General features: G+C 29.0%; 1 protein-coding gene across 1 annotated transcript; it reads right to left on the bottom strand.

The window, feature by feature from the left end:
- Positions 1–936: 936 nt before the first annotated feature.
- LOC139100844 (homeobox protein invected-like) lies at positions 937–25407 on the bottom strand. Its single transcript, XM_070653595.1, has 5 exons — positions 23757–25407; positions 23474–23510; positions 6104–6109; positions 1541–1647; positions 937–1448 (listed from the first exon to the last, which is right to left on the bottom strand). The coding sequence occupies exons 1-5, from the start codon at positions 25062–25064 to the stop codon at positions 1206–1208; spliced, it is 1701 nt and encodes a 566-aa protein (XP_070509696.1). The 5' UTR covers positions 25065–25407; the 3' UTR covers positions 937–1205.
- Between the last annotated feature and the right edge of the window lie 324 nt (positions 25408–25731).

Raw genomic sequence — 25731 nt, 5'->3', positions numbered from 1 at the left:
TAAAATTTCTGACAAATAGTTTTAAATTAATAAAAAACTTCTTCTCATGCCAACCATTAATATTCACTGTAAATTGATAGTCAGCTCATGTGTTCAAATATTGTTCAATAGATTCAGTTACAAGTAAATATAATTAATTAACACATTCGTTAAAAAGTCTTAAAGACATCGTGAAACTGTATATTATATACAAGATAAAAATGCAATAGGATTTTTTTATATATATTATTAATATTTTCTATTCAGTAAACAGTTCGGTTTATGCTAAGAATATCAATTTTTTGTGATCTATGAATGCGAGACTTTTTAAATGATTTGCTTGCTTTATGTTTGTTTTCTTATTTCTTTAGATAGATTAAATAAACACACAAAGTCATATTACAAGCTCAATTTAGTTTAACATGCGAAAAAAAATTATCTGTGAAGGTTTTTTTCTTCTTATATATTTTAATTTAATGCAGTGTTGAATAAGATTATCTTTGATATCCAGAGGTGGTTCGGAAATCCTTTTTTTTACAATTTATAGCAATTATTTGCGATTTTTTTTTTTTATCAAAAGAATCAAAACTGAAATTTCAAAATTTAATTTCAATCAAGATTGAATCAAAATCATCAAAATTGATCAAAATTGATTAAAAAGGTTCAAAATTTGATCAAAAACTAATAAAATTTATTAAAAATGATCAAAAATTTATCAAAAGAATCAAAACTGTTCGAAATTGATCAAAATTGAACAAAAACGATCGCAAAAGACTCAAAAATTGAACAGAAGGTTCAATATTGATAAAAAAAAATTAAATTGATCAAAAAAGATCAAAACTGATCAGAAATGATCAAAACTGATCAAAAATTGAACGAGAGGTTCAAAATTTGATCAAAAAAGTTCAAAAAGGATCAAAATTCATCAAAAGGTTCAAATTTGATCAAGAAAAATTAAAATTAATTAAGAAAGTTCAAATTTTGAGCAAAAAGTTCAAAGTTGATCAAAAAATGATTAAAATGTCATCAATCAGTTCCACACCCTTGATTTCATATTCACCACCTCTGTCTGGATATCATATTAAAAAAATTATTCCATTTAATAAGCTCCGCATTCACTCATACAGTCATGCATATGATGTGATGACGATGAATCGATATCTCAATAACTTAAAACATACATAAAGTTTAAATAAGCTATCCAAATACTTATATGACAGGACATATCAATTTCCATTTTGAAGCTCCTGTAGCTCTTCTTCTTCCTTCGACAATGGTACGGTCGAATGATTGTACAAACCTTGTGCCATTAGCTGCAATGCAAGCGGATTTTTAACTCCAGACGATTTCTTAATTTTTGCTCTTTTATTTTGAAACCATATTTTGATTTGTGCCTCATTCAAGCCCAATTCACCACTCAATTGCTGTCGTCGTTTCTCAGTCAAATATCGATTTTCGTTGAACTCGTGCTGTAAGAAGAAGAAGAGTCATTATATACAATGAAGTAAAATGTAAATACAATAAAAAATGAGTAAGGAAGAATAAGAAAAAAATATATTACTTTAAGTCGTGCTAATTGAGCACCAGAGAACGCTGTGCGTGGTCTTTTCTCATCGTCTTTTGGAGCAACTTCGGAGGGTGGCTTTTTCGGCTTCTTAACTCTTGGACCTGAGTAAAAGGAAAATTAACATTTTTACTACTCAATTTTCTTATTTTCATTTTTCATGCAATAATAATTCCTTGTTTTTGTATCTCAATAACATTTTAACTTGTAAGGAACAGAAAATTAATTTACAACTGGAATTTTTCGTTAAGGAAACATAATTGCGTAAGGAACCATTTACAATTCGATTTACTTTTGTGAGTCTAGGGGGTGATTTGCTGTGAGTGTCTAGTTTTTTTGGGGTTATTTGGAAGATTTTTTAAATTTTGATTTTCTGCATTTTTGGTTTTTGAATCCTTGAAATTTTGAATTTAAAATGAATTTTGAATTAATTTACTAAATTTGAATACTTGAATTTTTAAACTTTTGAATTTTTGAGTTTTGAAATTTTTGAAGTTTTGAACTTTTTGAATTTTTTGAACTTTTGAAATTGTAGAAAATCTTTAAATTTCAAAAATTTTGAACTTTTAAAATTGAATTTTTAAACTTTAAATTTTATGAAATTTCTGAATTTTAGATTTTTGAAAATTTAATTTTAGAAATTGTTGACTCTTGAAATTTGTAAAATTTCGAAATTTTTGCAATTTCTGACTTTTAGATTTTCGCTTTTTTTATTTTTGACTCTTGAAATTTTTCGAGAAATTTGATTTTTTGAATTTTGAGAATTTTTTTATTCAGAATTTTTGAATCTTCAATTTTCAAACTCTTAAATTTTTGAATTTTAGGAAATTAAGATTTTGAACTTTTAAATTTTCGAACATTCGAATTTTTTAAATTTTTCAACTTTAGAGTTTTTGAAATTTAGAATTTTGAAATTATTAATTAAATTTGATTTTAATTTGAATACCGTTATACTTCTTATTCAATCCCCCTAAATATAATTTCCATATGTATTACACTCCCAAGAAATAAGCACAGAAAATATTAAGAAATGAAAATGGTAACAGAGAAAAAGGAAAGGAAAAATAATTTCCTAACTCACAACATTAGCTATCATTAACATTGCCAATGAATTTTCTTTTTAGACATATTAAAACAATTATTTTCCACTCGTAAATACTTAATAAAGTTTAAAGAATGCTATAATTGCTTTTGAAGAACTCTTGGAAGTAATTTTTGGGTTTTCAAAATTACTTTTTCATTCACTAACTGTTATGTATATACAACATAAGCATGTAAAGCTAAAAATATTATAATATTAAGTAAAAGTATGTAAACTTGATGTTCGAGGGTGAAAATACAATTTGCTCCTTAACGAAATTCTTCACAAAATATTGAGGTTTCATGATAGGTATATTTGCATTCAAAATGTATTTAAATAAAGCAATTTCATTCATAATAATAACAATTAAATATGGTTGAAATTGGAATAAAGGAAAAAATTCCATTTTTAAACCACGAAATGACATAGAAAAAAAATAGAAATTAATTCTTATATACAATTAGCAGTTGCTTGATTACAAAATTACGGTGACTTAATAAATTTATTAAATTTCCCTCAAAATGACAGTTTTAGTATAGCTAAAGGGGGTCATATAACGATTGTATCAATTATATTGCTAGTTTATGATCGGATTTTTCATTAGAAAATATTTAAAGACAATTTATGGTTTCTATTAATTCCACAGAAAGTGGATATATCGAGGCATTAACAATTTAAAACGAAAAATTCACTGTTTGTTCAACTTGTGCGTCATGTTACTAGCTATTTTGCATGTTTATGGTGATATCATGTCTCGAACATAATTGGCTGTCAGATTGTTTGTAATTTGGAATGCGGAATTGTTAATTAAAGAATTCTAAAATTGCTTATTTTATGGAATTTGTAAGAATTTTTAATTCTATAGAATTTTACTGTCGCTTTTACGATTTTGTGATTTAAACTTGATCATGCGCTTGAGTTTTTTGATTTTTGCTGACTTCTGGAGTGTGATAAAATTGATTTTTGAGTTGTTTTGGTTTTTAACGCGTCTGAAAGTTTTTCGACAGTAATTTAAATTTTGAAAAACCGTTAAAATTCAAATTATTTTTGTCCGTTAAAATTTCACTTTCTTTAATTCAAATGATCAGTTAATGACATTTTGGTGTTGATTCTTGCCAATTTTGTGAAATAATTTAAAATTTTTAATAATAAGAAATAAAATATTTAATTTTAGTCAAAAATTATCAGCAATTCCAGCTAAAACTTGACAGAACGTCTCAAAAATGACCTCAAAAATACTATTTATACTTCCAATGATCTTCAGCACATTTAAACTCGTTGCCGGTAGCGTTAAAAACTGTCACATAAAATGAATACTTTAGACATCAATCTGAATATAATTCAGATTTCTTAACCTGCCTGTATGTTGCTCCATAAATATTTTTAATTTTAAATTAAAATTTATAAAAATAATAAACATGTGCATTTTATATTGGAACTAAATGTATAATTAAAGTATTAAGTTTTGTAAAATAAAAAATAAAATTAATTCACGATATGTTATTAAAGTATTAAGTTTAATAACTAAAAATGAATATATAATGCTGCTAAATGCACAGTGCTATATGGAATTTGAGAAATTCATGCTTAACTTTTCCTGCCTCTAGTTAAGTTTTTAATAACATTTTTAAACTTAATAAGCACCGTGGAATAAAAATGAACTCATTAAAATTTCTGATTGACGTTGACTTATAATGACTTTTCAATTTGCACCAAATATCGATCAAGTATCATTATACACCTCATTAAGCACCTACAGCACTAAGTATCTAATTTTGTGCAAATTTGTGAACAAATATTATGAAAATTGGCTTACAATTTCATTAAAAATAATTCAATTTTATAGCACATAAAAATACAAAGTTGAAAAGAAAAGAGTCAATCCAATGGATATAGCAATGAAAGGCTCATTAAACTCTTAAATTGAAAAAATAAATCACAATTCTTGCAAATGGAATTTTCCAGTTAATCTCAGATCTATATAAAGTAAACAATCGTATCAATTATAGCAGTTACAAATTGTATAAAATGATTATCCATTACAGGCTAGCAGCTTAATGTACATACAGCACTACCAATATCTTCAATGCCTCATAATGATCATAATAAAATCTTTAAATAGTGAACTTTTATAATAATAAAATTAAATAAACTCAATTTTCCATAACATTTTTCTCTATTCTAGCAGGAATAATTTGATAATTAATTGTAAACAAGCATTTAAGGATGAGTTATTTATTGCAAAGGGGTGCGGACGAGACTGTACGATGAAATTATTATCTAGTTTTGCCATAAATTGCCATAAAAATTTTAAATTCTTGTTTTGTGTTGATATTATCCTTGAAATTTAAGGTTTAATTTTTGAAATTATTTTTGAAGTTCAAAATTTTCATTTAATTTTAAATTTTTAGATTTTCGTTCAAATTTTGTTAAAACTTAAACTTCCTATAAAAGTTGAAAATTCAAAAGTCTGTTTAGTTGAAATTTCAAATTTTTCCTTAAATTTTAAATTTTCTTAAATTTCAAATTTTTTGTTAAATTTCAAATTGTAAATTCAAATTGTTCTTTAAATTTCAAATTTCAAATTGAAAAGTTCCTTAAAAATTCAAAATGAAATCTTTTATTGAATCTCAATTTAAAATCTTTCATGTATTTTCAAATTAAAAATCTCAGTTAAAAATTCAAATTCAGCTCTTTTGTTAAAAATTGATTTCAAATCGTTCGTCAAATAAGTCAAAAAAGTTTTTTTTGTTAAAATTCAAAATTTAAATCTTTACAAAAGTTCAAAATAAAAATTTAAGTTGAAATTCAAATATTCTGTCTAAAATCTTCAAAACTTCAAAGTTCAGTCTCAAATCATTCAAATTCTAAAATTCAAGTTCAAATTTTCTCTTCAATCTCCCTCAATCTCAAATCTTTTGATAAATTTGAAATTTGAAATTTTCGTCAAATCTTCGTTGAAAATGAAAATTAAAATTATTACTAAAATTTAATTGGAATTGGTCTTATGAATTTTAGTCAGTATCTCAAATTAAAAATTTTGTTTGAATTCCAATCAAAAGACTTCTTGAAATCCAATTTAAAAATTTTCTTTAAAATTTCAAATTTAAATTTTTTGTTGAAATAAAATTCAAGTTTAAATTTTTTCTTAAAATAAAAATTTCAAAATATTTCGTTAAAAATCAAAATGATAATTGACAGTTAAGTTTCAAATCAATAATTGCCGTTAAACTTCAAATCCATAAATTCCTTTAAACTTGATTCATAAGAATTTAAAAACAATTTAATTGCTCTTTTGGTTGTTGAAACATCCAACAAAAACATTTTGATTGAGTGAAATTTAATTAAAATAAATTTAAAATGTACAAAATTTGTCAGCAAATAACCTATATGAATCCCCCATTCCTATCATAGAACTCACATACTGCATGATAATGATAAAAATTTCATTAAAAGAAATTAATTTTGTTGCCACTTACTTCGCCCTGTAAATAAATAAAGAAAATAAAATATATATTAGAATTCATGAGTAATAAAATAAGTAGCTAATAATGAAGCGTATTACAATAATGCCTAAATCTCACACTCAACTTAAAACTCTTTATTACTTTAAATTAATATTGTTTGTTATTAGCAATTTTCTCCTCTGCTCGTCTTATTCCTCCTCCTTCCTGATGTTTGGTATTTTAATCTAAACATTAACACGTGTTTTTCTTTTGATAATATTAAGATAATTTCACGCAAACATGATTCTTATTCAATTTAATCAAATATAAAATCCCTCAAAACATTTATACAGTATAAAAAAATGTTAGGGGTGTTAGTTGAGGGGAGTTATAATACTGCTGAAGTGGAAAACACACAAAAAGTTAAGAGGGTGGAACAGTACATATGTAAGAGGAAAAATATTTGCGCAAGGCATCAAGATGTCGTTTCATTTTGCATACAGCAGTAGTAGAAGGAGCATACTTTGGTGTGAAATCCGACTTTACAGTGTATGTGATTTAAAAAAATGTGATAAGAAATGGATGAAAGGAAGAAGAATTGCCTGAATCATGAAAAATTGTTAAGGTATTCGATTGTATTTGTGCATTTCATTTTTTTTATAGACTCGAAAATTTGTAATCGTAAACAGCAGAAAAGTGCAATAAAAAAAAGTAAAGAATGTGAAAAATGTGATAAGAGGGTTAAAATATATTGCGATACAGCACAAAATAGAAATGAAAAATTTTAATTTAGTTAGTTCAAATTCACTGCACTGACATTTTAACATAGCTGACTGTTCATGGGTTGATATAAAAAGAGATATCCTTGACAAATTGAATTGATATTAGAAGTGCTAAAGTAAATATTACAGCAGCAAGTGAGAGTGGAACCTGCAAACTAATTTTGTGTGATTCGTTCATCGAATGGAATTTTTTAATTAAATCAATGAAAATTTACAATAGCAATCGAAAATCAAATCCATATGCTTTCAATTTAATTTTTTTTCAAGTCATTTTAGCCGAGCGTGACGTTTTACAATTTATTTATTTATTTATTTCCATTTTTTCTCGCATTTGCTTCTTCTTTTGTCTCTGTTTTACGGTTTTAGGGATTGTGAGTTGGTGAATTTATTTATTGAATTGTTTAAAATTAGTATTCTGGTCAGGGAAATTAAATTAAACGATAAATAATCCGTAATTGAAATGATTTTCACTTTTTCCAAAATAACTGTTATGGAATTTTTGAATATTTGAGTTCAAAATTGATGAATGCATGGAAAGTTCAAAAATCTTCAAATTTTCAAAATGACGGCATTGAATTTTTTGAATAATTGTGCTAAAAATGCTGAGAAAGTTCAAAAATATTCAAAAATTTATTATTTTTTGAATTTCGAAAATTAACATAGAAAGTTCAAAAAGTTTTAAATAAAAATTGGCGTTATTTTGAATTTTATAGTTTCGTTAATTTCTGGATGATAAAAATCCCATTAAAAGTTCAAAAATATTTAAATAAAAGATTGCCGTTACTTTTTGAATTTCAAAAGTTCGTTATTTTCTATCGAATCATCCCAAACGCTAATTTCATCGTATATCTCTGACTCAGTCTCTGCTTCAATAGAAAAACTTTTAACACAATCTTCTCGACACTCAAAGTAAAGCTGTAAGTAGGCAGGCAGGCAAGCAACAGCAGCAAATAAGCAAACTAAGTAAAAACAGAATTTATTTAAAGGAGAAGACGGAAAAAAGAGAAAAAAAAAATTGTTTACGTAATTGCAATCAATTGAATATAAAAACGGCTATAAAAAAGAAAATTTTCAGAGCTTAAATGTAAGTCCTAAATAATTCCCTTGTAGTAACCATAAACATTTTTATTTTTTCCACAAATTTACTTCCCCTCTTTTATGCACACGATTTAAGTCTCTTTAGTTGGCATAATATACGTGTGTATCCGCACTTTTCATGAAATTGTTGATATATATTTCTCAGTATGCCTTCTTATATTATATTCTTATTACTGCCTTTTGCCTTTCCACTTACTTACTTTACTTACGTTCTTACATATTTTTCCATCATTATAAAGAATTGGAATGGATAAAAAAAAATAGGAGCACACAACAATAACAATAAAAAGCAAGCGAGTAAGCGTACGAGTAAGCAAGCCGTAGAATTGAGTGAATGTTAGAGATTACGGGTGTGAATGTTCCATAATAAGAAAGAATGTTCGTATGTATACACAACATAGCCATAGCCAGATATGAACTTAACAACAATAAAACATTTCTGCACAAAAACGAGGGTGTAAATTTACTCAATGATTTTATTATTTGATATTATTATATTTTTATATACACATTTTCCTTCTTTTTTCACTACTCTCGTACGCATGAATTTAAATTAATATTCTTCATTCATACCATTTTTCCCTTCCTTATTATTGTTCATACATTTTTCTTTTTTTTATTTTCAATAGACGAAGAGGACCTTTTGTGTGGTGTCGGGTAAGGGAAATGATACTGTAAAAAATTAAGATAATTAATTTTATTAATCATCAGTTTACAAAACATTATAGCGAGAGAGTGCGGAAGTCGTCGGGAAAATAGGGAAAAATTTTTAATAACGATAGATTTGTTTTTGAATCTTAAGCAGTTTTTGAAGGGAAGTTCAAAAAGTTTTGAGCGTAGAATTTGAACGAATGATAAACGGTAGATTTCCTTTTGAATTAAGTCAATTTTTGGTAGAAGTTCAAAAACTTTAGAGAGTCAGATTTGAACTTTTGGATGTTTTTAAATCATTTAAAGTCGTTAAAATTATTTTTAAGTAAAAGGTTGAATAACGACAATTTTACTTTTGATTTAAATCAAATTTTGATTGAAAAACGGTGGAATTATTTTGAATTGGGAAAGTGAGTTTTTAGGAGAAGTTCAAAATTTTTGAACAATTTTGAATAACGGTAAAATTATTTTTGAATTTAAACCATTTTTAAATGAAGTTCAAAAAAGTTTGAGCGTAAATTTGAACTTATGAAAAACGTTAGATTATTTTTTGAATTAACTCAATTTTTGAGTGAAGTTCAAAAATGGTTGCATACAAAATTTAAACCTTTGATATTCGTTAAAATTATTTTCATCCATTTTGATAAAAAAGCGGAAATTTTGAATAACGGTAGACTTATTTTTGAATTTAATCAATCTTTTACTGAAGTTCAAATTTCGACTGTTAAATTTGAATTTTTGAAAACCGTTAAAGCCATTAACCAGTTTAAAATGATATTCATTGATTTTCAGCTTGATTAATGAGCGCATTAAATAAGATAGAAGATAAAATTGCAGAGTCACTAACAATCACATCAATTTCATCATTGCCTCATATCATTCTTAACACAAAAACGAATGAATCTAATAAATTAAAGAATGTAAGTAAGTGATTGCTGGTGAGGTTTTCAAAGAAATATTTTCTTTTTTTTTTTTTGCAACGTCGTTTCTTCATTTAGCGTAATCACTATTCATTTACACATAACTAAAAAAAAAAAAATCCACACGATCTAGTGAATGAATAAATTTTTCAAATGATATGATTATAAAGTTCTTGTTGATGTATCCACAACTCAACAGCTCTACAGAAAAGTTGAAGAAAGATTGAAAAGAAGTAGAAAAAAAAACGTTTAATTAAATTAAACATCTGCTTTGCACAATGAAAATAAATTAGTTAGAGGGTTAAACGAGGTTATCTATAAGAAGTTAAGATTTAATCTTTCGGTTAAGGTGTGTCGACTATTAGAAATGATAAAAACGTTTTCATTTAATCGCTTCAATTGAAAGGCAACGAACAAAAAGAAGAAAGAAAGAAGGTCTTGGAAGTGAGGAAGAGAAGGAACGAAAAAGAGCAAAAATTATGTGCTATGAAAATATTATTAGCTTTTCGGTATGGAAGTAAAAAAAATAATTCTGTGCATGAAGAACCATGAAGAATGACTTTATGTGGAAAATCAGTTTTATTAATCAATAATTTCAATAAAATTAAGCCATAATTTAAAATTACGCAATTAATGTTGTATATACTATATAGTTTATGTAGGCAGGTAGGTATGCCTCACATAGCACTTATTGAAATCGCAATATTAAGTTGCTTGGTTTGGTACCAAAACAGAGACGATTGTACAGTAGTTTATGATTTAACTTACTAGATGATATCGTTGATCATTGACGGGTTTTTCACATTTCTTATTTTCCATCCACTCACTGTTTATGGTATGCGAGCATGTGTTCATTATGAAGTAATTCAAATTAAGATGTTGTAGAGATGTTTCTGTTGTTTTTTTTGTTATTATGTAAATTGATAGTTTATATGACAGCTGACTCTTTATTATTACTCTTTCATTTCATCAAACACAAGAACATCAACATCTTTGTGATGATCATTTAATTGTTTTTAATTCTTAAAGGAGATAAAGAAGCGGATAAATATATTAATATTAATATGATGATGATTATGATGACAAAATATTGTCATTATTGATGTCTTGTGTGGCTTCATATTTGTTAATCATATTTCATCTCATTAATTAGCAGGAGCTGAATGTCAAGACGTTAAATAGATCATCGCTTTGGTATGTTATTAAATATATATGGCATTTATCAATTTTATATTTATTCAAATTTTTTCTTCTTCTTTTTTTGCTTGATTCAGTTCTTTATGGAGACATTAAAGTCTCTTTTTGGACAATTTAGCATTGGATTGTGAATAGTTTGACTTGATTTGACTGGATTTTGACAGAAATAGTTTGGATTTTTATGTGAATTGGAATCAATCATAATGGAATGCTTGTGATTTGTATATTGAAACTTTTGAGTATTTTAGTGAAGGATTAAGCTGTGAATCACATCAGGAACTTTGTATATTGCAAAATTATGTTTGAATCGGCACCATGCCAGAGTCACGATGGTTTGATGCCGAATCATGGATCGATTAAGTCCTGTTAGTAGCTTGCTGAAAACCAGTGCTCAAAGTTCAATCAGAAGTCAAGTTGAGTTGATTTGATTCCACATAACATTCAAGTTGACTTGAATCTATATCAACTCTCTGAATCTTTATTAAATTCAAGTCAATTTGACTGTATATTAAATCAAAGTCATCTTGACTCAATTTAGGATGAAATTCAAGCTAACTTGATTCAAGTTAGACCTAAATTCAAGTCAACTTGACTCGATTTAGACTAAAATTCAAGTCAGATTTAAGTCGACTTTTGACGGAAAATTTCAACAGTCTGAGTATTATGAGTTGTTTAACTTCAGACTAACTTGATCAAGTAACTTGTATTAAAGCCCTACTTGTGATCTTAAGCCTGACCTATGTCATGTAAGACCAATGAACTAATATTCAAGCCATCTTCTTCAATTTACCTAAATTTTCAGTAAAAATTGGTGACTTCAACCTTAAAGATACATAACTTAAAATTATTAAGTCATGTAACAGTTACGAAAAGTCTTTCATTAAGGTATTGGGCAGTTTTGAGTAATTTTGCAACAATACGTAAGACAAAAGTTTACCAAAAATCTGCACATCCTACAAAATAAACTGTAAAGTAAATCATTGAAACTTGCACAACCAAACCGTGTGAATTTATTGCCGAAAAAATATTTGCAGGCATCGCTGAAACTCAAGACTTTTTGTTTAAAATTTATGAAATTAAAATGTCAAAAATATTTTTCACTAAATTTACACCCATAAAATAGCAATTTGATGATGAAATAGTACAATGTGATAGATGATCCGTTAGAATGTGAATGAACACCTTAACTTATGGAAATCAGTTCTTTTAAAAACTTTCGAAAATATGTCTATTTAGTGCGTCGTGTCACGTGTCGTAAATTATTATTATTGAGACCTTAAACTTGAGCATTCTGGGTGATTTTCGAAATAATATTTTGAATATATCTGAATTTATTGGAGTTAGAAGCATGTGAGATTAATGTGTTAATTAGGTAACTAATGAAATTTATTGGATATTTTATCTCAGAACTTGATTCTTGAATGGAAATTCTTTATTATTATATTAATAGCTGAACAGACAAGTTGTTTGCTCACGATGGTGGTCACAAAATTGAGCATGCTTAGCTTTATTGATTGAGTATACTCATTGGAATTGAGTATACTGATTAATATGAGTATGCTCAATGTCTATTAGAGATAGCTGCATATTATATGCGTTTCAAGGCTAATGATAAGGTTCTGCCAACCTCTTGCTAACCAGTATGTGTGTACAGTTTATATCCCTAACAGACAAAGGGAACACTTTTAGGTACCCGTGCAGCTATGTTCTTTGTCTGTTAGGTTATTGGGTTTCGAACCTCTCTTTTGATGATATTCATGTTTCTAGTCTACACAGAGAGGTTTGTTAGTCACATTTCATATGAATTTCTAGCAATGAGCATGCTTTATAAGAGCAGAGTAAGCTGAGAGCAACACTCATCGGGCATGCGCTCATATAGTATATTTTAGGTTAGCAACTTCTCGAAAGCATGATCTTTGCCCATTAGGGAATATAATTCGAAAAAAGACTAACTTAATAATTGACAATGCTGAGATTCGAACCCATGAGCCTTAAACCAGTTTGTGATACTCAAGTCCCAAAGAACATAGCCATTCAATCACCGAACCACTTGAACCCACAAAAATCTTTTGAATAAAAGCGAGTAATAAAATTGATTAAAAACCCAAAAAGAACCTTAACAATAAAGCAACTTCCACAATACACAAAAAGATGTCTCAACGGGAACACCACAAAAAATCAGTAGCGGGTATGATTATTGACATAATAGATTAATTACAAAGCAGCATCGCGTTGAATACGTATGAGAAAAAAATAATAAAAATAAAAGAAGTTCCGAAGCTTATCTAAAGCCAGTGTTCCCATATGACTCATCTACAGTCTCTCCGTCTTTCTCTCATTTTTCATTCAATAAGAAAAAGACCGAAAAAGACCCGTTACCATCAAAAAAATTATCTACTATCAATTATGGCACTTATATCTCTCGCTAAATCATCTACTGTACCTATGTAGGTATACGGTATCTATTCAACAGAAAATTGGTAATTAAATTAAATATGTGTTGATTAATTTTTTTTTTCATCAAATTATGTACAGTGTGTATCGTCTTAAAGTATAAAATAAAATAAAATAAATAAATAAATAAAATGAGAAAAAAAGAGAAAGAAAAGCGTGGAGCATGTTGGGTGGTCTTGTACAAAAGAGCGAAAAAAGAACAATTCAAAAAAGTTGTATTATAAACACAAATATTTAAGAAAAAAATTTTATCTGGCGCTTGGAGTCAATTAAGCTGTTTTTGGCAATCAATTCTCCACTCTTTTGGGACTCCACTCGACTGGCATTCAGTCGCTATCTGTTACTTTATAATGAACAACAAAGAATGCTTTATGATAATTCAATTCAATTTAATTGTGTGAAACGATAATTATAGATATATTTAAACTTCAGAGGCGCATGAGCATATGACAAATGTGAAATAAGATTGCATGTCTATATGCTGCTTACAGCAGACGAGATAAAATTGAAACTGTTTGTGTAGATCAATTAATTATATAAAAAAAATAACTATTTAACCGCTCAATATATCTCCTTCATTTAATGCACCACACTGTCGTTATGCTTGATATTGAGGAACTGTATAAAGTGTAGTAGGGCGTGCATCACTCACGGGATTTTAAATTTCAATTTAGTTTTGGCGAAATTCTTCAATTTTCATCACTCAGTTCCTTTACTGTACATCGATGAGTAAACTATTTGGCAACTATGCATTATCGTTCGATTTATGGTCTGTGCTGTTGATATTGATACAGTCTGTTGACCAAGAAAATTAACAGAATAATTTGAGGCCAAACATCCTACACGATAATGAAGGTACCTTATGTATGACTCTTTTGGAGTGTATATTTAAAAATTTGAGTTAGCTATTGAGTCATAAGCTTTTTAGATGAATTATGGTTCTAATTGGATATGCTTTAAGATATATTAGGATTTATTAGTTGGACTCATTAACATATGAATACTAAAATTTAGGTAATAATGATTTAGAATTGATTCAAACCTTTGCAAAATCTCAATAAACTTCCAAACGACTAGATTTTAATTAATTGAGATTAGTCACATGAGCGACTTGAAGGAAAGACTCCGTCATGGTGCCATATCCCCAGTAATCATAATTTTCTATTAGCTTGCTGAAAACTAGCTATATTAAGCCTTCGACCAGATTTTAGCTAACTTTTAATAGTTTTGGTTAATGGAGCGTCCACACAGAACCGGATTCTTAAAGTGTTAAGGAATGCAACCAGGACAGTGATTCTGAATCGACCATGAACTGTAGTGATGTACTAAATGCAGTTGTTTGACGCACTCTCTAAAACTCATTGGTCGTAAAACGCCTTAAGGCGGCGAAATCTTAATGATCTGCATAGATAGAGGTTCTTTTAAATGTAATAACCGGGAGTTCATTTTGGAATCATGCCAGAATTACGTCAGTCTGGTGCTGGATTATAGATATAGAATAACCAATTTGTACTTAACGGGTTAATAGACTGTTGTTTAGTTATAGTTTTTAGTGCTATTCTTACGCTTATCAATAGCCATAGAGGTTACTCCCGATAATTTGCATAATGTTCTATAGCTAATCTGAAGAATTTAAAGTGAATTTTAGACTATATAGTCTAGTCTCTTCAAATTAAAATTGTTTACTTTTATCTGTTCCAGAATATTCTCTTGATTAGCTAGTCCCAATAGCACAAGTTGGTTAATTGCTCCAAAATTCAAAATCAGACGTCAATCTAGCATTTGCCGGCTTTGGATCGATTAATCGGGTTGTGATACTCGGACAAGCGATCATTGATATTAACTATGAAACAGTTTCAAGTTTACTAACAGGCAAATAGCACACTGTCAAGAACAGATCAACCTGAGGGCTACACTCACGAGCATGCTCATCCAGTATATTTCAGGTGAGCAAGCTTTCAAGAGCATCCTATTTCCCTGTTACGAAGTCTGTTACGGAGCTCGAAGTCGACTCGCATTTTGTATGAATTTAATCTTCTGCAGTCTACTCGTCTCCAAATAAAATTCAACTCGTCTTTGCTCAACAATATCAAATGATGAGTCACACACATCACAAATAAATCTCGTAAATATTTGCCCGATCAAGATGATTTGACCACCCGAACACCATTCGTATGCCCCAAAAAAAAAGAAGTGAATAAGAAATTATAGACGAATTTATTGCAATGAGCATGCCTTTTAAAAAGCGCATTTTACTCATTTCTCTTTATGCTCATTTTTTTATATATTCTTCGTTTCGTCACATCTGGTCGGAAGTTGAATATATTTCTCTTCTTTCTTACTCATTTCATTCGCGTTTTTGTGTGTCTGATGAAGTATGTGAATATATATATATAAAAATTCAAGAGTTGAAATGAACATTTACGATGAATTTTTTATATATTTCTCAAACCTTACTATCATTAATCTATCAATACTTACTTCATCAATTTATCACATTAACAAAAAAAAATATAAAGGCAGAATTATCAATTGACAAAAATCACAAGAAATAATAAGAAAATCATGTCGGCTTAGTTGGTTATTTATCAGAATCACCATAAATTAATAACATTATTTGCTGTTCCATACATAACCTTGTCTAGCACTATGTCTCTCTCTCTCTATCCATTCTTGACAACAAAAACAAGTCAGACATTTATTTGTATAAAAAATTGCACTAATTGTAGCGAAAAAAATATATATAAAAAAAGCAGTGGACTCGGCTGTAGTTACAATATATTTCACTCTTACTTTTTTTTTCACATGGGTGGTCTTAATGTCAAATGTGTGGTCTTTATTAATATTACTAAGAGTATGAAAATATACGAATACATTTGAATTCAACAAATGTCTTAATAATGTGTGCAGAAGCTATATTTTGAACGTGACGTCACATCAAGATTTCTTGAGTTTTAAATTCTTGATTAATTTATTTTATTTTTTGGGGAACTTACTAGAGCTGATCAACTGACAACAGCAGTGATATAAAGGAAAAGGTAATGTGATTTGCATTTTTATATCCATATGACATGCAAAAAATAGTTTATGGTAATTTGTAATATACGAGTGTAATAGCTTGAGTGAAGGAAAGAGATCCTGACGTGACATCACGTATGCACACAGCAAATTCCTGTTTATACGAAACTTGCATTAGCGAACAAAGTAATTTTTGCGTCATCGAGACAAAAGAGAGCAGTGCTGAGCGTGGAAAAGAGAGAAATTGTTCGTTTTTTTTTTGATAGACTTGCTAGCACAGATTTCTTTTAAAACATCTTTATATCCAAATTCATCATCCACATGTTTTAACCGCTCGGATAATTTATACACAAAAAAAAATGGAAATGATGCTTCTGCGCCACACATTAAAGCACGTTAATTTTTTGAGCTAATACTCTTTATTTATTTACACATTACACATTAATTTTTGAGAAGGCATTAAAAGCGATAAGTATTTATTAATGGTATTTTTTTGTATGTTATTACTGCCTTTTTATATTGCCTGTAAAATGACTGTTCATAGTGTTATGTGAAATTACTAGACATAACTTTTATGAAGACTTTTTTTTATGTTGAACTTTTTATTAATCATGGCGACATCTATATTTCAACTTTATGGGTCGTAATGTGTAATTTAGACTAGGGTCATGGGTTAATAATAATGCAAATAAAAATTTATTTTAGTGTCTTTGCATGGGTTAAGACCTTTAAGGCTTATTAAGTTACAGAATAACGATTTTTTTTATTTTCAAAAATTAGTAATGGAATTCTCGAAATTTCTATCAATTTAGATTGGGTACGAATTGGTTCTAATTATAATGCCACCTAGGGTATCATAATTGCCCTGGGGAACCAACATTTCAATATGAACCGATTGGGAGTGTCGAAAAGATATTTGTGATACAAATGAGATCGTGTTGCGGGACTGCATTGCTTTTAGTGTGTCCTGGGATAGTTTTATGTGTCAAACCCCTTTCCCTGCTATTTGACTAAACTCTTCAATCGAGACAAACCTTTTAATATGGAAGTTACCCCTCATCTGAAACGATTGCATTTTCAACCAGATTTTTTCAAACTATACTTTTAAAAGCACTGGTTTTCGACAAAAATTAACAGTTTATTGAACAAGCATCTAGTATGTTGTTGCCAGCTACGATACCCTAATAGAAGATATCCCGAGAAATTCCGAAAATTTCAATCCCGGGATTTCGAGAAAGCATACAAGATACTATGGTGTATTTGTGACATTATGAGATTAACCCTATAAGGTCACGGTGTACTAACGACTAAGTGGTGCTGATCAATTAATGAAGGAACTAAAATCAGAGCTCAAAGTCGACACGAATTCTATAAGACTGTGGTGGGTAACTTTTTACTGTTTGCGGCGTAATTTGGTGGTAAACCTAGACCGAAATTGCACACGACATACGGTACATGGTGTTTCCAAAAAATTTGAATGCACATTAATGTGTCGCATCACACAGGTTGTCCACCACTACTATACGTAGTCAAGACAAGATGTGTTAAATTTTATTAAGAGTCAGGTCATTTTCAGTCATTTTTTCATACAAAATTTGAGTCGACTCCAAGCTCTGACTAAAATTTTGCAGTTTTTAACAGTAAAATCAACGAAATTCCACATTTTATGCATATATCACGAATTATATAAAGGATTGTAATTATTATTGCTATGCATTCGCTGTTTCAAATTCCAGTTAACCCAAGATATGAAACTGAAACAGTTTGTATTAAAACTACCACAAACTTCATATGAACTGACAGTGAATTCCCAAAAGAGAAATACAATTTTTCATACTTTTTATCTCGGTTCACAGCATTTCGACTACTTGGAGTAAAACCATCAATTTTTAATACCTAGATGCAATCACACCCAACAGCATATGCATCACTGTTACTGTATAGTAATTTAGATAAAGATATTGACACATTAAATTGTGTGAGATTTTTAAAATCATAAAAAAATAACTTTTAATGTGTAATAACGTTAACTTAATGACCGCAGTGACTGATTATCGGCTGTAATCTTAAATGAGAATCTCATTTACTACCTCAAAAAACATTCCACTGAGGTCAACAATATTAAGCAATTGCATTTTTACACATTAATCTAAAAGACTAAGCATGAGTAGCATGAGTATGAGTTTACAAGTCCATTTTCATGACTTTAACATTTTTTTAGGAAATTGTTATTGTGTTTTGGGTCTGAATTAGTCTCTTTTTATGTTAAAATATTTAACAACCCAATTACTAGAAAGTTTTACCACACCTATGAGTTAAGCTAATTAAAAGCATACCAAACTCAGTGCTGCTACAGAATATACTCAAAACTTCAATAGGTGCTGAAGTTTTTCTGTCAGTTTATTCAGTGCTAATCCAAATATAACATTTTTTTTGTGGGAGAGTTGAGCTATTGAAGTAAAATGAGCCATAATAGAGGAGAAGCATATTGAGCTTCAATTAAATAAATGACGAGACAATATTCGATATTGACAATATTTGACTCAAATAGGCATATAGTCGTGAATAAAAGAAACATTAATGAATAACTTTGAGCTTTTTTTTTCTATCGATGTTGATGTTACAAAATATCTATTTTTAGGGGGAATTGGATGTAATAGATGTTCTGTTTAGTCATGGTTTGACCAAATGTCCATTTTTGAGAGATTTTGTGTGTGAAAATAGAGATTGAGGCTGATGTGATAATTCAGGCCCAAGTGGACAAAAAAATACGTTATGTCCAGTTCATGACTAATCCTAACCCATTTTTGTCAACTCGGGAGACATCATAGTCTATTCGCAATTTTGCCCGTTGCAAGAGTTGTTCAAAAAAGTTCAAAATTCAAATTTTCAAAAAAGTTCAACATTCAAAATTTCAAATCTTTGTTTACAATTTGAATTACATTTTGTTTCTTCAAAATTTAGACTTTATGGAAATAATTGCTTGTCATACTATTGATCTTCTCTTAGAATATAGTTCAAAGTTATGTAATTAATCTGTTATGAGCTTGTAAAATGTCAAGAAATTACTTAAATTTTAAATTTTCTAAAATTTTGTAACTTATGTACTAAATGTACTAAAATAAAGTAATTCAGATTTCAAAATTCAAATTTTGAACTAAAATATGGAAAACCGTTACATTTCCAGAAAGATTAGACGGGATTAGACCTAACATACGAGAATATGGTTTTTGATGAGTACCTAGTGAGTTTGCGTTTTGGTTAGTTATAATTTTGTGTAAAACTTAAATATTTAAAAAGAATTTTGAAATTTTTTATCAAAAAACCTCAGCAAATTAATGAATTTGGTCCAAAATGGTAGAATGAGAAGGTTAAAAGTTAAATCCAATGCACGTCTCTGAGTAATGACACATAATTTGCAGACTACTGCTTAACAAACAATAACTGAAGTGTTGTTCCAAATTTCTTTCTCTCCTTAACCTGAATTCCTTTGTTAAATCCACAAGAACACATGTCTCGAAATTTACAATCTCTTTGTAGATTTCCAAGAAAAATGCGCCTTAATCACATCATCAAAATCGAAGCCTCTCGAAATAATTTTCTCATTGTATTTCTCTGTACTGCATAATTTTTTTCCACCCTATTTCAAGAAGTTACCGCGTTAAACAAATGAAATATATTTTTCAGTGCTTTTTATCATCATTGCATTATTATTGTTACTATTGTTGTGGATTATATTGTGTATGGCAATGGCAATGATGATCATAACATCAGTAAGGTTCGCAAAAAGGGCAGTTTTGTATGAAAAAAAAGGAAGAGAATGTATGGAATAAATTATCGACTCAATTACTACCAACGGTGATGACAATAATCATCAATGTGTGCGTGCCTTTCCGTACTTTAGTATTTAATGTGTTTACAACGTTAACATAACATTTGCGAACTCGTTATGTACTTCATTTATATTGAAAAGCGTTGCAGTACATCGAGCATGATTCATTTCATTTCTTTTATACACTTTTAAGCTCCGAAAGAATGTTTTTCGTGAAACGGAGAGAGAGAGAAGGAGAAGGAGAGAGAGTGAGGAGACTTCAAATAAATATCTCAAGACGATTAAGTACATAATTAAATAATTAAAAAACATAAAAGAATTGTACACACTCTTAAGCTTTTCCTTCATCGCAACACAGATTTTTATCTCGTGTAAAATGTTTTAAATTAATCTAATTAAAAAGAAATAAATCTAGTTAATTTATATATATTTTTTTTTGTTGTGTACGCTTCTTTTACTGTTGAATTAATGAAAGACATAAATATTCAGATTTAAAGCATCATGTGTCATTCTCAAATTAAAAATTAATTGGACGAAAAGATGAATCAGATCAGATGTAGTGTTAAATATGTGAAGTAACAACTCTCCTTATTTTTTTTTTTTTTCATACATATCAACCGCAGCAAGCCACATATTTATTTTCAATTTATGAAAATTTAATTAAATAAAAATATAAAACTCATGCATTACAAACAGCAACTCGTGCTCTCGATGCGGGCAATTTCAAAATTGCCTTTTTCAAAATACTTTTTTATTTTGGCATCATAAATTTTGTGCCTTAATTTAAATCGATTTCAAATTTTTGATGTTGACTTTTGGTTGATATTTTGATGTCGGTTTACAATCTATTGTCAATTGATTAAAATGTGGGAATTTTTGTGGATTAATACAATTTAAAATATAAGCTCATATTTGTCAATGATTGGTCTAAGTTCCCGAACAACATAGCGTGTTGGCTAGGTCATTGCTGTTACATCGTTTCTAATAGGTAAAGAGCATGGCTTCAAGAGTTTGATTACCTTTAATATACTAAACCATAGCAGGCAAAGAACGCATTCTCAAAAGCAGAGTTAGCTAAGAGCAACTCAGGAGCATGCTTATCTAGTATAATTTAGGGGAGCAAGCTCTAAGAGCATCTTCTTTGCCTTCCAGGGAGATGAACATGCTCGTGAGCGTTGCTCTAGCTAACTCCGTTCTTGAGAGCACGCTCTTTGCCTGGTAGAGCATGTTAATGGTAAGATACAATATTGCTCTGACAGCACTGCGACAATAGTTCCCTAACAGGCAAAGAGACCGATTTTTGGTACCGTACTGGTCTTTCTGTATCATGAAAGCATGTATAGGGGAGTGGAACTGCTCAATATACAGTTTCTGTTTGTGCTAAGTATTGGAGTTATCTATCTCCTAGGGGGCGTTCTGCCTATGTCTACTACACTTGCCCTATGCGAGTTAGGGGCCGTTCACTTACGTAATAGGGACTCTTAGGCCTCTTAGGGATTGTCTTATGGGGTTATAGAACTTATGTTGCGATTCCCCCCAATTGCGCCACTCGGAATTTATAGATGAAAGCAATAATTTAAAATCTTTGAATATAATTGACTTATCAATGGCTTGTTAAAATTAATTTCTTTTTCATTTGCTTACAAACGATAGAAACAGATGTATTGTTGAATTTATTTAAACCCAATTATTTCTTAATTATGTTGTAATTACTGAGTTTCACTTTAGGTTCAGGTGAAGTTTTTTTCTTTTGTTGAAAGAAGCTTGCATTGTTTTGTAATTATTATTTTTTTTAAATATTTATATGCTATGTAATTAAATTAATAAATTTGGGTATGTAATATGAAAGTTGAATTGCTAATTTTTAAGGAACGTTGGTATGATAGGTACAGACATGCTAAGTTGTGGTTGTAATTGTTATGTAGTATTGGTTAGGATTCTTATGCTCCTTTTAGGTAGTAGATGATGCTTTATCACTTTTGTAATTAAGTCTAATTAAGCTGCACATTTTGAAATAGTTTAAGTCCAAAATTAATGAACTTCTTGTTAAGTAAAGTTCCTTGTTTCTTACTACTTACTGGAATCATGCATCGATATGAACCTTAGGTTACTACAACAGACTTTCCATCTGACTCTATTGCTGGCCTTATCACAAAGAGTTTCATATTATTTAAGTAATAATGAATATTTGTAAAAATTATTCATGAAATTAGGAAAATTAACGTGTGAAGCTTTTTGTGGCTCATTTGAGATGGTATAGCTACATAGTAGAGTATTGCGATGGATAGATCAAGAAGCACAATTCAAGATTATGGAATATTATTTTGGTTATTTTGAAAGATTTAATCGAGTAGCTTGAATACAAAAATAAGAAGAGTAGGCTAAGATTTATGAGCAATGCTTAGGTGTTTTACTATTGTCAGCCATTGAACGGCCTTTAGTAGATATTAATATTTAGATCTGAACAGCAAAACGTTATTGCTTGTTAGAAAGATTAATATGGAGTCATTTACACATTACCTAAAGCAATAATAATACTTTTTCCATAAAGAATTAAGGAATTCTTAAGAAATTCTTAAAAATCTTAGGTTCAAATCTTATGAATAAAGGCATAACGATCACTAAATCAATGTAGGGCTCTGAATGTCTCGATTATTCACAAAATATCAAGATGGAGATGGGATCGAGATCGACATTGTCAGGATTTCTCGATTTCCCGTCTTCAGTGCTTAGATCCTTCATGTTTAATTCCAAAATTAAACAAAAACACGTTTGAAAATGTAAGGCAAAATTTGAAAACTTAATAATATTAAATTCCTGTTTCTATTCCCAACTATAGTAAGTTAACATAGGGTTCTTTCTAGAATCATCTTTATATCCACCATAGAATACAATATAGACTTGCCACTGCAACCATTAACAAATTTTCATCATAATAATGCACAATTTATTCCTTCTTGTATATTTACTAGTCAGTAGCCATTAAGTTATTTCAAATGTCAAAATTCTTAATCCTTACATTTAAAAATTGAATATATTCATTACCGTACCCTAAATTACGTTTTGTTTGTTGCACATCCATATGACCAAAAATGAGATTTCTGCAACCCCTCTCTCAATTTTTATTGTGTGCAAAAAAAATCCTTAAGATATAAATTTAATAAAAACCAGCTTTTTCCATATCACGCCAATTATCACAATTGACGTAAACAAAACATAATCATTTGCTAATGAATAGTATTTTCTATATATGTATATCGTGTACATATAACAGCTACTTCTTATATGGGAATTTATAGTTTATATTTTCCGTACATTTCTCATATTGGCATTACACCATAGTGTGAATTAGATAGTTTATTGCAATTGAATAAATAATGATATTTAGGCATTATTGTCAAGTATTGTAATTTAAATATATATGTGTAATAGAAAATAGACGTTGACTTACCTGAACTAGGTCTATCAGAATATCGTGTGCAAAATACCTAAACAAATATAAGAAAGATACATTGTGTTAATTATCATTATATGTATGCATATTTACAAATATTATTTGACTTTAAAGGCATTAAATGGATATAAGAAAAAGCAATAATGCTGTTCCATTTCTCTCGCATCGTCTTTCAATCCCTTAATGGATTATATATAAATAGCGTCGTGGAGAGAAAATACATATTTGTTGAAAGAAGCCTCTATATTTATATTGTATATTAAAAGATATGATACTTTACCCAAGCTGGCCAAACAGTTCCACCCGGAGAGGTACTCGTTCCAGCATCACTTTTCGATGATGTTTCGGTAGATGATGAAAATGTTTGATCTATAGATTTGTCTTTTGTCACCGAGCTATTATGAGGTTCTTTTTGTAATGTATCTACAGTAGTAAAACTATTATTGATCTTTTCCTTTTCATGTTGTTGTTGTTGTTGTTGATGCTTTGACGATCTTTTTAATCTTGATGTTTTCAATAATGGTTCTGTGATTCGTCGACCAAAATCAGCCTTTAAAATATTATCAATACTAAATTTAAGATTATGTTCATGTAATTGATTTTGATGGGTCGCATGAAAATCATGTTTCGGCTGGTGATGATTATGATTATGATGATGATGATGATGATGTAGATTATGATGATGATGTTGTTGTTTATTGAATTGTTGAAAACCCGATGGCGATTGTGAGCTTTCTCTTGATAAACTGCTTAAGCTTGTCGTATCATCTTTTTTCATATTGCTGCCCAAACTATGTGTAATTTGAGATATTGCACTCAGATGTGAATGTATATTTTGAAAATTTATGGCACTTTTGGCACTAAATATATTATTTCCATTTTCATTGCTACCATTATCGGCCGACGATAATTTTGTCGACGAAAATAAGCCAGTTTGGAAATTTAATTTAGATATTATCGATGGCTCAGGTTCATCTAAGCTATTATTATTGTGACTTTTTGTGTCGGTCGCACTTTGTAGGCGTGCGGCGGCAGCAATACGTTGACGGAGTATTTCTTCAGCGTAAAGCTGTGAACTTCTTAGAATCTCTTCATGTAATTGGATCGGTCTCATCATATCGCCAATCTCTCGGGTATTTTGTTGCGGACTACATAGTCGTGTGGAGCTTGTTGTATATTGTGACGATGACGCATTGCTCATTTCTTCATCATCATCATCGGAATCAATTGATTCTTTTGAATTATTATTATTAATATTATTATTTTTTATATTATTTTTTGATTCCGATTGTTCATTATGCACTTTTTCCTGACCAACGGACAATTCACTATCATTACTGTTACTATCGTCTTCGGAACATAATCTCGATTTTATTAAATTATTTTGATCACTTAATTCGCTCATTATAGGTAAATTATTACTGCCTACAACATTTGACATGCAAGAACTTGACGATTCTCCAAAGCCAATGTTGAAATATGGTTTCAATAAATTCTCATTAGACAGGATATGCGACGGATATTGTAATTTTATTAAATTGTTTATGCTCAAATTTTTAAAATCCGTTGGCATAAATATGGCCATCATTTTAGATAAAATATTAACATTATTCCATTTAAATTTAATTAATTCTTAATTGTCACAAGAACTATATGCTGAACTTTTTATTGTTTTTTACCGTCGCTTTATGAATTTTTTAAGTAGTTTAATGTTCTCATTAAATTTTTAAAATGGAATAATTTTTTAATTTATTTTTTTTTTACTTCCTTTATTTCAATTATTCTACTTCCTTTTAAGGGATTTTAATCTGCAAACATTTATTGTTTATTATTTAATTTATTCATTGATTGATTTATTTAAATTTTTTAAAGAAATTTTCTTCTTCTTAATACATTGCGCACGTTCAATAAAACGGTCTTAACTCAGCGAGTATTCCTCAAACACTGACTCAATAAAACCGTAAAAAGTTGCTGCATTAAGGCGTTGATTTTTAGAAAAAAAGAAACATACAAACTTGAAAATCCAGTTTATGTTATAAATTTAAAAGTACATCCACACATTCAAACATTCAAAAAAATACTTCACTTTAGTGCAATGCAGCCATTGGCTTTTTCTGTTTCTCCCATACAGACATAAATGATACGAAGAGGAATAAAAAAAAAATAAAATAAAATTTGTGGGTCGGGTCTATGTATTGTATAATATCAAAATAAATAAATGTTTTTAGCTTATTACTTCAATTTATATAGTTAAT

The sequence above is a fragment of the Chironomus tepperi genome, unplaced genomic scaffold (genome assembly GCF_022539635.2).
Source record: "Chironomus tepperi strain 1889 unplaced genomic scaffold, CSIRO-AGI_Ctep_v1 contig_68, whole genome shotgun sequence".
NCBI classification, from domain to species: domain Eukaryota; kingdom Metazoa; phylum Arthropoda; class Insecta; order Diptera; family Chironomidae; genus Chironomus; species Chironomus tepperi.
Note: the sequence above shows the minus strand (reverse complement) of the source record. Positions and strands in the feature narration are given on the sequence as shown.

Coding starts and splice junctions, on each gene's coding strand:
- LOC139100844 (XM_070653595.1), bottom strand. CDS start 25,064: ATGATGGCCATATTTATGCCAACGGATTTTAAAAATTTGAGCATAAAC. Junction 23,511..23,756: donor GAACTGTTTGGCCAGCTTGG/GTAAAGTATCAT, acceptor ATATTTGTTTAG/GTATTTTGCACACGATATTC. Junction 1,449..1,540: donor CTCAATTAGCACGACTTAAA/GTAATATATTTT, acceptor TTCTTCTTACAG/CACGAGTTCAACGAAAATCG.